General features: G+C 39.6%; 1 protein-coding gene across 3 annotated transcripts in view; it reads left to right on the top strand.

Annotated features, from left to right (window-relative positions):
- Zip48C (Zinc/iron regulated transporter-related protein 48C) overlaps window positions 1-14,210 on the top strand; it is a 104,471-nt gene that overhangs the window by 55,660 nt on the left and 34,601 nt on the right. For all 3 annotated transcript variants that reach the window (XM_069502970.1, XM_034975310.2, XM_069502971.1), the window contains exon 6: window positions 11,565-11,663. In XM_069502970.1, the coding sequence (XP_069359071.1) occupies window positions 11,565-11,663 (99 nt within the window). The remainder of the gene's footprint in view (window positions 1-11,564; window positions 11,664-14,210) is intronic.

Genomic DNA, 14,210 nt, shown 5'->3' with positions numbered 1-14,210 from the left:
CTATCGGGATTCGTCAAATGATTTGTGATATCGCGGATTGTGTGGCCGGCGCGGCGGCAATCGTATCGTTCCGCACATTTACACTAACCTGAATGGTTGGTGCGAATATAGATTTTTTAAATCCCGCAGGCTCATTGTTTTTCCGAGATTTATCTAATACACCACATGAATGACTATGCACTGTCACAGTATGTCGCATCTGGCAGCTGATTTGCCAAGCTTATTTAAAAATTCGCCAAACTCAAACGCCGTATCCCGAATAGTGTGGTCAGTTGATTTGCCGAATGCCGAACTGTTGTAAAATTTGCCCAAACTTGAATCATTTGCTGAAGCTCGATAGTGGAGCCGTATCATTATTCAAATCGGCCGTGTATAAGAACTAGTAGGTATCGTATCAAATTTTGATCGAAGTGGAGCGAGCAGCTTTCGCGGGCAACTAGTGATCACAGCTATGCAAGAGGCTGCTGTTAGCCTCCCATGTGGAGCCTCGCTGTCTGGCAGCCGGCTCTACCTGCCCTCCCCGCGCACACCCCGTGACCCCCTCGTACTCCCTGGCCCCTTACGCTCGCAACCTTAGCTCGATGGCCTGCACTGTCCGCAATCCGCATACGATACCTAACGTAACAAGAAATGAAAAATAATTAAACACTCTTAGAAACTTGTTTATTTATTAGAGTCTAGATATATTAAACTCTTTTAATAGTAGGTGCCTACTAGAGTATTGCACTCGTACTTACATACACAATACCTAATACCCGTTTTTTTAATGTATGTAGGTACATCGATTTTTTAGAGTAAACTATTGAAAATCTGCTTTGTGGAAGTGATCAGTCTGAATGTATCTCTGGTAAAAGCTATGGTTGTTACTATGTAGGCCGTAGTGTATTAGGTACTATTGTGTAAACACTATAGCTACATAGGTCCCTACAAGAGATCTAGGTCCACGCCACCTCGTTCGCGATAAAGGTCTCTTGCAGGGACTTCCACACGCCACGGGCTTGCGCCGCAAAAATCCAACAAGTCCCTGTGACTTGTTTGATGTCGTCTGTCCACCTAGTGGGGGTCTCGAAGGCGGGTTTTCGAACTATGTGCCCTACCCATTGCCACGTCAGGTTCGCAACCGAACGGGTTAGCTATTTCGATTACTCTGGCTCTCCTATGGATCTCCACATTTGATCACATAGAGAAACACCTAGCATACCTCTCTCCCGCTGAGTAGGTAAACTCAGTGGTTTCTTAAGAAGCTCATAGCTAGCGACCATGTCCTAGCATACCTCTCTCCCACTGAGTAGGTAAACTCAGAGGTTCCTAAGAAGCTCAAAGCTAGCGACCATGTCTCGGATCCATTTAATAACTCGTTTAGTAATAGCACAGTATAAAGAGAGACACAGTAGTTGGACGCCTTTGATCTCGTGGTAAATGACGACCAGCGACCCTTACTACGTAGACCAGTAATTCGGGTTGCTCGTTCATCACGGGGTTGCCGCACGATTGCTCTGTTTGCCAAATTGCCAAATTTCTGCGCGATCCGTCCAGTAGGTACTTTGAGCTGTGCGTTGATAGATCAGTTAGTCAGTTAGTCAGTCACTTTTTCCTTTTATATATTTAGATATCCTTACTCTGTGGTAGTAGTATAAATAACTGACGAAGACTTCTAATCTGTTAAAAAGCGGCAGTTGAATAGGTAAGTAATAGTCGCCATTCTATACGAAATTGTGTGTTACAAAATAGCAAGAAAACCAATGAACTACAAAAATTCCGATGACATAACGTCGTCTGGGGCCAAGAACTAAGCTGGCCAAGTGTTAGATCATCAGAAAGTTCTTTCGCTTTGTTCGAAAGAGAAAAAGGCTAAACACTGCCACCGATACTTAAATTTGCATTCAGTTAAGGCATCTTATAAACAAAGCGTAGTGCTCGTACAGTTATATATTATTCATACACTATTTCGTACGCATCGATTTAAGTTTTATAAAATCCTGTGGAATCTGTTTGATTTCCGATTTTTAGTCCGTCTCCGGGATACAAGCTACCTTTACCAAATCTGATGATACCCGCGACTTCATCCTTATGGATTTAGGTTTGTCTAAGAATCCCGTGGGAACTTTAATTTGCCAGGACAAAAAGCGAGTTTATATCCGCCACCGGGATGGTAGCTGTATCTGTACCAAATTTTGTCAAAATTGGTTAAACGGACATACCAGTTTCGCAATGTTAATGGAGCATATTAATGAAGATTATATTTAAATAATTAACATTAGGCAATCCATTTGAATATTCGTTCAGTTGATTATAGTTTCAGTTGGTAATCCATGCGAATTGCACCAATTATTTAATTGATGAAAACAACAAGAGACGAGATGCAAGAAACGCATTTAGGTATAAGTTCTGAAAAAGGGAGCTGCTGACGTCACGTGCTTTCTTGGGTGAATTGGATTTTTAATAATTCAGTGTTTCTAAAATTTAGTCCTCATGCACATTTCATTTCAAAACTTGCAATAGGTACATTGATGAATTAAAATCTGTTTATTGTTTGATGATAATATTGTACCTATAGCCAATCTTTTCCCTATTTGCCTAATCTAGATTATACATATCTAGCTGATGCCCTCGACTTCGTACCTACGCGTGGATTTAGATTTTTCAAAATCCCGTAAGAACTCTTTGATTTTCCGGGATAAAAAGTAGCCTGGGTCACTCTTCAGTTCTTAAACTATACCCCTGCAAAAATCACGTCGATCCATTGCTCCGTTGCGATAAACCAATAAACCAACAAACAAACACACTTTCGCATCTATAATATGGGTAGTGGTGTACATTGTTTGGAAGAAAACTGTATCGAGGTATTCTTGTGGAACTTTTAATGCTTGATTAGAGGTTTATTTATTTTTATCGATTACAAAGTTAGCCCTTGACTGCGATCTCACTCGATGGTTAGTGATGATGCAGTCTAAGATGGACGCGTGCTAACTTGGAGGTACTACGTCAGTTTTTATTACACCCACATCCCCTTATCGGTCGAGTAAAGGTACGATTCACTGTTGTTGTTGTAATTAAATTCGATAAAGTCACGTTTTGCTTATAGACAGGAGCCACGTGCCATAGTTGGTTTTGGCAATGGTGAAAGGGCATTTTATTAAAACTTACATTACTTCCTTCATCCTACTTTTTAGCTTTCGCAGCTTTCTGCGAATGCTTCTTGATAGCTAATAGCGATGTCCACAATGATAATGCAAACTTAGTGCGATTGTGTTTTTTTTGATGATGTTATAGTGATCACGCACTCGGATCGGATCGGACCGTATCCGTGAAAATAAGGATATAAAAAATATCTACGACATATTATGTCATCATAAGCTACCATACAAATAGTTCTATAACTACTTCGGAACTTATTGTGGATTGGATTTAGAAGTTTAAGGTATAGGAAGTCTTCGCTGGATGCCTTTACAAAAACTGTTTTGTGAATACAAGTTAAACATGTATTTTAAATCCGTTGTCTCGTTCAATAGAGACCAATAGTATAGTCGATAGCACAAAGATACTGCCATTGTCGAAGAGAGTATAAGTGTGCATATTTTAGAAAACTTAATTGAACAAGTGTGCTGGTGAAGTGGCTTCGGTCCGCCATGCTTAAATCCGATTGCGACAACGACTGACACGAGGTTATACAAGTGTTCGATGGAAATTCCAGTGTCGCAGTGTTGAATGTGCGCACAGGAGTTCTGCGCGAGCTGCAGCGGCGCGCGAGGCCACGGCATGAATGGATCCGCGGTATGTAGGTCACGGTGTCGTCAATGGCCGTCGCGTCGACAGCCCCGCGCCGCCGACACCACCGCCACCTCCGCTTCGCGCGCCCCCATCCTAACGTGTCGTGAAAGTTGCCACTACTTTCGCGACGATCGCCACTCTCCATACCACAATATACACTTAAGCCTATGAAAATTAAGTTAATTTTCCAGTAACACCATCGAACATTCACATCCGCTTCAGCGTTTTGTACTCGCGGCTGACGCTTTCTGCGACCGTTTTCGAGTCCCCGACTCTATCCCGACCCGCTTAAGGCTCCGTTTCGTTCGTGCTACTCGATATCGGTCGCGCCGTATGATCGTGCTTAGGAATTCACTTCCGGGTAGGTCGGAAAGTGAAATGGTCTCGTCTGTGATGTAATTGGAATTCGGATGTATCCGGAGTCAGCGTTACTCCGTTCACTTGTAAAATTTTTATTCGAAACTGTTGACATAATAGCGCGCCGTCGATTCCGTTACACGGCTAATTCCAACTATCTTGCGCCTGGTGGCCAGCACTGCGAAATAAATTTAATGGTCCATTGAAAATAACTTTATGCATTTTTAGATATAACCGTGAAGATGGTGCAAAAACTATTGGAATTCGTAACTGAGTATTACGAATGTGTCATTGACTTTGATGAAGGAATTTACAAATTTTTTGCTTAAAGATACTACATTAACCTGTTTCTTTTAGTACTTTGAAATTTTTAGCAACATATTTAAGATAAACCATCTTAAAGATCTATCTCTCGCATTCCTTAGCATAAGACTAAAAGAAACTTGTTATTTTTATCTAAACAGTAAGAGGTTTCCTTTCGGTCCGTTATGTATTTTTAGATTATAATTTATAGTGAATCTTACGTACTTATCTGTAGAATATAATTAAATCCTCATTATAACTGACACAGCTAAATTGATGGGTCAGCTCATCTGCCTCCACTCTCCACAACCTATAGGTAGGAAGATCCGCACATTTCGAACCTATAGTCCATACAAAATGACTCCTCTTTAACTCTATGGGTCAACTGTCATGTCAAAACTACGGTTCACCTTTAAAATAAGGTAAAATAAGGACTAAAATCGTACTTTTGACATAAAATTTGACACAAAAAGTTAAAATGGCGCGTGAGGAGTTCAATTTTACGCCTCATGCCAATATATATAGCCAAAAATCTCATGTCGTGGCATGCCTCAACCCACAGGATAAAGCAGAGACTACTTGAGCTGCATCCACTGAATCCGAAGTTTCATACACTCATCTTAGGTATATTCAATTATTCACTCTTTCAATATTCTTCTCATCATCATTATCTTCAACAGCCAATATACAATAACACCATAATCCACTGTTTGGAAATAGGGGTCTTTTAAGTAGCGCCAACGTATCTTAGCCTCGGTCTTTTGCATTCGAGCGATGCCAGCCACTTTCCGGATGTCATCGCTCAACCTAGCCGAGAGGCGCCCTAAATTCTGTTTTCCGAGGCGCAGGCTCCACTCGCGAACCTTGCGGCTCCAGCGGCCGTCGGTCCTCCGACAAACGTAACCAGCCCAGTCTACTTCAACGTGCTAGTCTTGCGAGCTACATCGCTTACTTTAGTCCTTTAGCGAATCACTTCCGATTAAAATTCTTTCCATAGCACGCTTAGTGACGCAGATTCGTCATATTATTATTTAATTGTATCGTAATTTGTAAATCAATGAACGCAGCCAGTCAATTCCAACAGCCAGTCATTTTGTTCACTATATTTTCTTTTTATTGTAGGAAATAGAAATAAATTTTTATTTATTTAAATAAACATTTGCAAGCACTTTTGAGTCGTCAAATGCATGACCCTCAAGGACTTTTCCACTCAACGATCGCACACGTGGTTTCAACTTCTTGACCTGTAAAGTCGTTTAAGTTAGAAATCAATTCGTTTCGGTGTTTAGAGAGAAATCCTAAGTAGGTACCTAATAGCTCTTTTCATAGTACGCTGAACATCTTGAATAGCACCGTAAATCTTAGCTAGACATTTATGATTTTGTAATAGAATATTAGTCACCAAAAATGTCATTAAATATATCTACTATATCATTCGTAATGCGATAATTTATGGGCCCAATCATTTAGCTGGTGATATGAAAGTCACAACCATGTGTCTTTAGTGTTTACTAGACATAATAACACGATCTCTTCTAAAGAAGCAGTGCTAAAATTCAGTATTATCCACCCCTTTTACACGCATATACTCTTTCATGCAATCCATTCACCTTTTCTTTGGTCGTCCTCTTCTGTTTTTTATATAGAAGAACATAGTTAAATGCTGATTTAATGGTATATAATATTGGCTGTATGCCAAACTTTTTGTGAACTTGATAAGACTCAATGCGCGACGTATCCACCGCGGCTTTTGCACCTTAAAAGTTGTAATACAAAGAACTGTACGAAGGCCAGAGAGCACGTAGCAGCTACGCTTCTGCACTTTTTCCTAGCGTTTATTCCGGCTGGTGTATGGATCCGCTTTTCCTATTAAGGTTTGTTTCCACCTAAGCGGAACAGAGAGGAGACGTATTCAGTCGACCAATAAGTTTCTTAATAGATGACGGGGAAAAATTATCTCGTCATCTTTTAAAAATCTGTTTGATCAACTGAATCTTCTCACAGCTGCGCTTAGGTGGAAACCGGGCCTTATTGTATTTACTATACCCAATACGTAGCTATATAGGAAGATTTTTTTGGTTTTGCACAATTTTTTTTAGTGGTTCTGTATCGTTAATAGAACACATTTCCTATCATAATTTTGTACCTTTTTTGAAATAATTTTTTCACCATATAATAAGCAAATCATGGTCATACTATTCGTAAACAAAGCACGCTATAAGCACGCTAGCTGACTCTGACGTTTTTCCTTTAAAAAAAGTACCAAGTTCGCATCTTAGACGATATTAAAGCGCGCAGAGGTCAATGGCCGCCGCGCGCGTCATCGGTTTTGAGTGCGTGTATTTTAATCAACAGCTGAAGATAACGTTTGTAGGGTGACCCTAATCATCTGTTCAAAAGTGGATATTTTTGGTAAACGATAACTTAGGTATTCTTAAGTAAAATAAAAAAAATAAAAAAAAATTTATAATTGAATTTCGTTTCTATACAACATTAAAAAAATGTGCAAAACCAAAAAAATCTTCCTGTATAGTATCTTCCTGTCGAAAACCTTTAGTACGTGACCACACCTGTTTGAGCGTTATCAATCTATCGTTTCAACGGCCGGGCTCGAGACTGCTGACAAGCGACTATCGTGTTAAAGCATCTGAATATGGCATGAGGGAGACAGGACTCTGGGTCTTTGCGATATCTCACGCTGAAGCTACCGAGGATATGTCCTTTACATAGTCTGTTCAGACGAATCCCCTAAGCTTAAGCTTCTTCATTTCGTTGGTTTGAAGTTCGATATGAGCCGCGCGTCTGCATGTTGTACCTAATACTAAATATGGTATACACGGTATGGTATCGTGTGATTACAATAGTATGGTAGCGACGCTCGACAGCCCGACTGAACGCAGTCATGTTGTCGCGCGTCGCATCGCGATTTGTGTCTAGGCCTTTAGTGAGTGGAATGCCAGTGTAGTACCATCGAGTTGGTTGGTAGCGCTGCGCCACCCGTAGCGGACAGCTTTCACCGGCTCAAAGGCTCCGCGCGCATGTTTATTAAGTTAACCCTTTTAACCAGAATTCCCGAGTCGCCCGTTTACGTAATTAGTACCTACTTACATTCACGTTTTCAATCATATACGACTCGAAGTATGTTGATATGTTTTTGATACTTTGTTTGTTTGTTGTATTCTGTTAAAATAGTTTTCATTATAACTTTAAGTAATCTCTTGTGGCCTGTAAAAACTAGATTAAGATTTAAATAATAATTATGTAAGTACGCTGTAGATTACTTTCAAATAAACAAAATATAAAATATAACTTCGCCTTTCTCTATTTCTGCTACATCGGCAATAGCTAAGTCAGGGCTCTTCCATTGACACGACATATCCTGGACATTAATTAGGTTAATTTTTAACTTTTAGTACGCTTTGCATATTATTTGTTTTATCAACGAACAAATTGACATTGAAATTAAAACATCATTGTGCTAAAAAACAGAGAGGCTGGTAAACAAAACGGCGTAATTACACTACTAATCAAAATACTTTAATCCGAATGTTTTTAGCCTACTTAATACAAACTTGAACTTGAGTTCGAAGCCCGCGTTAAATCAAAACGGTATGATTACAGTAAAGTTGAAACAGCATGCATTCAGTTTTTTCTCTGTAAGATTTTATTTCGTGTTTTATTCGCTAGATCCTCAAGCACAATGATACCAATTAATAATAATGCTAGGTATTACTTTCTATGGATATGGAAACTTATGATTAAAGAAGGAATAAGAGTGATTTATGTGTGTAAAGTACTTATAATTTATAGAGCGCGACAGGTCGAGATGACAATCGGGAAGGAAGCGCCCTGCACACAAGGGCAAGCGCGGGTGACGTCCGGTGTACGGGGCGTCCCCTCGCCTCATAGCCCAGTTACCATCTCAAACTGTCGCGGACTATACATATTTTGAAGTCAATAAGACATAAGTCATAATTTTTTTAGAACAAATTCCTTAATACAGTCATATTTTTTCGACATTTTGCACGATAATTCAAAAATTATGATGCATAAAAATAAATAAAAATCTGTTTTAGAATGTACAGGTGAAGACCTTTCATATGATACCCCACTTGATATAGTTATCTTACTTCGAAAATGGAAAATACTAATTATTAGTTTATGACCACAATTTAATTTTTTTGTGTGATCTAACCACAAATTCACGATTTTCAGATTTTTCCCCAAATGTCAGCTATAAGACCTTACCTGACTGCCAAATTTCATGATTCTAGGTCAACGGGAAGTACCCTGTAGGTTTCTTGACAGACCGACAGACAGACAACAAACTGATCCTATAAGGGTTCCGTTTTTCCTTTTGAGGTGCGGAACCCTAAAAAGAGCCAAAACAGAATAGTACCTATATTATCTCAAACAGGAAATAATTTGTCCAATACCATGTTCCATTAAATTAAAAGAAATCTCACTTTAATGTCGTTCAAACATGCAGTTAAGGTAGGTATCCATAACTTGTACGAACTAATTAAAGCTGTAAGACATGCAAATAGTCCACTGTCATTACGTCATACTGGCGATGACCTTTGGAAGGAACAGTTGAGTTTAACGGTGACGGAGGCTGTACTGTGTACAGTTAGCCGCATTCCTAGGCAGCCGGGGTGGCAGGTGCAGCGGGGGGAAACGTCCTCCGTTGGAATGCTGGTGTCTTCCTCCCACTAGCTAAAATCACTACCAACCGCGTCGCAAGAACTCGATACTAGTACAAGTTACAACTTTGTAATCTAGTGCTGTTTGTAGCTTACTGTATGTAATAGTTACGAGTAAACATTACTGGAAAATTAAGGTTAAGCTTTGCACCGGAAATACCATGTGACTACACGAGTCACATGGTATTTCCGGTGCAAAGCTATCAACTATCAATCTTAGGTTTAACTAGGTTTTGGTGCAAATAGTATTTATGTTGGGTTGTCTTACTAATATTATAAATATGAAAGTTTCGACGTTTGTTACTCCTTCATGCCACTGATGAAAGGAATGGAGATAGCTGTACCCTGAATTAACACAAAGGGCTACTTTTATCCCGGATTTTCAAAAACCAATATCCACGCGGACGAGGTCACGGGCATCATCTAGTAGGTATACTATTAATAACTATAATGATGAATCTAAAAGTAATGCTAGTAAAGTTTATCCTTTTCAGCAGAGAACAATAATTACTGTAACTTGACGTAGATTATTGCTTGAGCCAAGCATGTTAATTGTTTGCAGTGTTTGGTTGATGCTTGAGTCTTGCATTACTTGCTTGACGGTGATTGATGCGATTTTATATTTTTGCTTGATGCGTTCGGGTAGTGTTCGTGATATGATAAAAGTGCCGCAGCTTGATCAAGCTGCTTTATGCGACCGTCAAGCAGCTTGATCAAGGAAACCAAAACTACGCGCTTGACGTCAAACCGCTTAACCGTCTCGAAAGCCCTTAAGACCTGTTAACAAGTATCAATATAGTTAAGTTTAAAGATTTGTCTATTACTGAATTAGTACAATTTTTATTCGTTGGAATCAAGAATCAGCGCACGTATCTAGTGCAAAAAAAAATTTAATTTTAAAATGTATCCCTTTATTTTCGTTAACTTTAGCCTTGTGAACATTCCGGTGAATGTTTACATCGTTACAGTATCTTAGAGGCAGCGAAACAAACATCTCACAGCACATCTATACATTCAATTACAAACACACTACGTTAGTCAGGACAGGATCTTCCTTTAGTCCTTGTCGTAGTAAGGCAAATATAGGCTTTGAAAACAATAGAACTTGAGCTCTATTGCTATAGAAGCGGTTAGCGATATGCAAAGCCACATTGCAATCGGCTTAGTCATTCCATGATTCCATTCAATTATCTAGGCAGATTTTATCGTCCGCTCGCATCATTGAGATGGTGTTGCAAATGCCATAAGTGAGCTTCGATTTAACGTGGGCGAAGTCTACGCGCTTGGAGTGCCAATACTTCGTCAACGAAATGTCAATAGTATAATTGGTAATTATTTTGTTTGCATTGAGCTCTTAAAGCGAATGTTACAACAACATTAGTAATAGCACAGTTGACGACGTTTAGGAAACTTTTAACAAAACGTCGAGGATTCGCCGTCACAGGCAGGTGTCACGTGCTAGTACATTTGACACAGGTAGACCTAATGTTGTCCTATTTTTCTATGATCGGATGAAGTCGCGGGTATCGTCTAGTTTATTATAAGGTAGATAGTTAAGTACCCGTTTGGTTCATCGCAATGAACTTTTCTATTGTAAAGCTTGCCAGCCACATCGCGACATCCGCTGAGATTCCCTTCGCTTTCCATTGCAGAATTGGCTCACTGCCAGTCATATACAATTGCTTGCTTGATTTGGATCTTCTTTTGTGTTTTACTTTTTAAGAGCTCTTAAACACTATTATTAGTGACAGAACCTTAAATGCTTCGTTCTACAGTGGCATAATGTCTTGGAAGTTCAAAACATCCGGAGTCAAAAACAAAGCCCCAACCTAAACATTATAAAGCTAGTAACAAACAAACACACTTTCGCATTTATATTATGGGTAGTGATCATCGATTCAGGACAAGAGTTCCCTTACGCCAGTTCACTCTGACACCAGTCAGATTGAGGCTATTTTTAACCGACTTCAAAAAAGGAGGAGGTTCTCAATTCGTCGGAATCTTTTTTTTTGCAACATGCTATCAGTACCCTTATTGTAAATGCGAAAGTGTGTTCGTTTGTTGGTTTGTCCTTCAATCACGTCGCAAGGGTGCAACGGATTGACGTGATTTTTTGCATGGGTATAGATAAAGATCTGGAGAGTGACATTACGCTACGCTACTTTTTTACGAAAAATCAAAGAGTTCCCACGGGTTTTTAAAAAACCTAATTCCACGCGGACGAAGTCGCGGGCATCAGCTAGTAGTAACATAACATCTCTCTACCTAAATATGTCAAGATCCTTCTACAGGCGCTCATTGAAACGAATCTCTAGTCTCGCTGCCCATAATTTTGATACAAGTAAAGCCATAGTTAAGCATATAAAATGGCACCTTTATTCGTGTACTTACAATTACATCATGCTTATAATTGTTATTATCTTTGTTTAGAAACTTGGCGATTGGAATCGGCATCCAGAACTTCCCGGAGGGCTTAGCTGTCAGCTTGCCACTGCATTCCGCAGGCTTTTCTGTATGGAGAGCATTTTGGTGAGTACCATACAATTGTTTTAGTCCTATAGACCGAATCGAAAGCATAGAAAAGTTGGTGGCAACTTAGAGGGCATCAGCTCACATCAGATTTCCAAACCAGCACGGTGGGTGCAGTGGTCAGACTAACTTGAAACTCTGAATTTCTATGTCTTTCCGTCATCATCATCATCATGCATAGGTCTCTTGTAGGGACTTCCACACGCCACGGTCTTGCGCCGCCTAAATCCAGCGGCTCCCTGCGACTCGTCTGATTTCGTCCGTCCACCTAGTGGGGGGTCTTCCAACGCTGCATATTCCGGTACCAGGTGTCTTTCCGTACCTGGCTATATTATATCCACGGAGAGACGTTGGTACAGGGCTCTCTCTGTAACGCAATCACTACCCATATTCTAAATGCAAAAGTGTGTTTGTTTGTTGGTTTGTTCTTCAATCACGTCGCAACGGATCGACGTGATTTTTTGCATGGATATAGGTACATAGTAAAAGACCTGGAGAATGACATAAGCTACTTTTTATCCCAGAAAATCAGAGTTCCCGTTAAACACCTAAATCCACGCGGACGAAGTTGCGGGTATCAGCTTGTCCGATATAAATGACAAAGTTAAAAATCCTGTGGGCGTTAACCATTTTTAACCGACTTCAAAAAAAGGAGGAGGTTCTCAATTCGTCGGAATCTTTTTTGACCAAAACATACCGTTGGGAGGAAGGTTTCGGTGGCGGTTATTTCTACCTTACCACTGAGAAAGCTTTCCCTTAGCCCTATGGTTCTGGTCTCCAGTACCATGCCACGCAAGGACCGTTAGGTAGGCATGGGTTAATTTCCCTGATAGGTAATATAAATAAGAACAATCAAACATCTTAAAACGTTTGGTTTGTATGAATATGTGTATGAATGTTTTGTATGAAAGGTTAACTAACATTTAATAAGTACCTAACTATGTGATTTTTAAGTCAAAATCTATGAATCGTGCAAGGTGGATGATCTTTCTTAGCCCTAGCACAGACTACGGTCTATTTGGGCTGCAAATTGCTAACACAAGTCTTAGTTTTTATCTAGTGCTTTGGTCTAAAAGTGTGGTGTAAAATGTTCACTTTTCATTAAGTCTATAAAATAAAAATAAATAAACGCGGAAAGCCCTTTTATATTTGTGGAAACATTTCTAGTATCAAGATAGAGTTGAGAATGCACTTGAGTCCGTCGCGTCGTTAGGCCGCATGCCAACGGAGCCAGACTAGCCGACCCCATTCCTGTCCAGGCTAATTCATTATCCGACTACGAAAGGGATAATGTGCTTAGCAGTCCGCGTGTGTGTCGATTCATCAGTTCCCTTGTAGTTTTCAGACTACATATTCCGAGAATTTGATAAATTAGGTGTCGTTGACTTTGTTTTTACGTCTTGCGTGTAAAAGGCTGTATGATTTTATGAAAAATACGAACGGAAAAAATTAAGGCCCGGTATCCACCTAAGCGGAGAGAGGAGATGCGTTCAATCAACCAATCAGATTCAAAAAAGATGACGTAAAAAATTATCACGTCATCTTTTAGAAATCTGATTGGTTTACTGTACATCTCCTCTCCGCTCCTCTTAGGTACCGGGCCTTTGTAAATGACCTGACCCGCCCTGGCTTTGCTCGTGTGGATATTTTGAAAATCGCTGAGGGGACGGAATTTCCAAAAAATCCTTTTTTATTTTTGACCGAAAGTCTAACTTTCGGTCAAAAATGAAAAAAGGCTGACGTGTTTCAGGAGACTTTAATTTTCTTAGATATAATTTGAAAAGTGATGGACTTTTATATAAACTTTTACTCCCAATTTTTAACCCTCTTAGGGAAGAAATTACCAAAAATTCTTTTAAAAAATAGTAAGCGCCTCCGTCATAAAAGAAACCTACTGTAAATATTTGAAGTGTCTAACTGTAGCGGTTCAGGCTGGTGCGTTGATTGATCAGTCAGCCTTTCTTAGTCTTTTTATGTATTAAATTAAATTAAGTTTATTGAAATACTTATGGTTTTTTAATTGAAAGTACAGTGTAGATAGAGAGGGTAACTTTTTTGTGACGGTTAAATTTATCTTTTACATTTAAGTAATACGGTACAGAGTTTATAGAGAGAGAGCAAGCGCGTGCCAGACCTTAGTTATTTTATAAAAGCTGAAAGTTTATCTGCTTAGTAACCAACATAGGGAGGAACGATCAGCTACTATGAAGTTTGGATAATGGTGATTTGTGGCTTTGGGAGATAACAGGTGTACAAGGTGTATAAAATCTTACGTCAAAGTATAAAGTCATTTTTTTTAAATTAGACATCACATCTGTACTGCCAGACACCCTTAACTTTAAGGGCGTCTAGCAGGGGGTTGCCACAATACTAAGTGTCTGACAATGCATGGCGTGATTTCTAATAGGTACTATTCTGAAGAATATATAAATAGCTAATCGTTCCTTCCTGTGTTGGAGACAATACGCAGATAAACTTTCAGCTTTTATAAAATAACGAAGTTCTGGCACGCGCTGGCTCTTAGTCCACTAGTTCGTTAGGCCGGAT

This window comes from Maniola hyperantus, chromosome 14 (assembly GCF_902806685.2).
Source record: "Maniola hyperantus chromosome 14, iAphHyp1.2, whole genome shotgun sequence".
Classification (NCBI taxonomy): Eukaryota; Metazoa; Arthropoda; class Insecta; order Lepidoptera; family Nymphalidae; genus Maniola; species Maniola hyperantus.
Note: the sequence above shows the minus strand (reverse complement) of the source record. Positions and strands in the feature narration are given on the sequence as shown.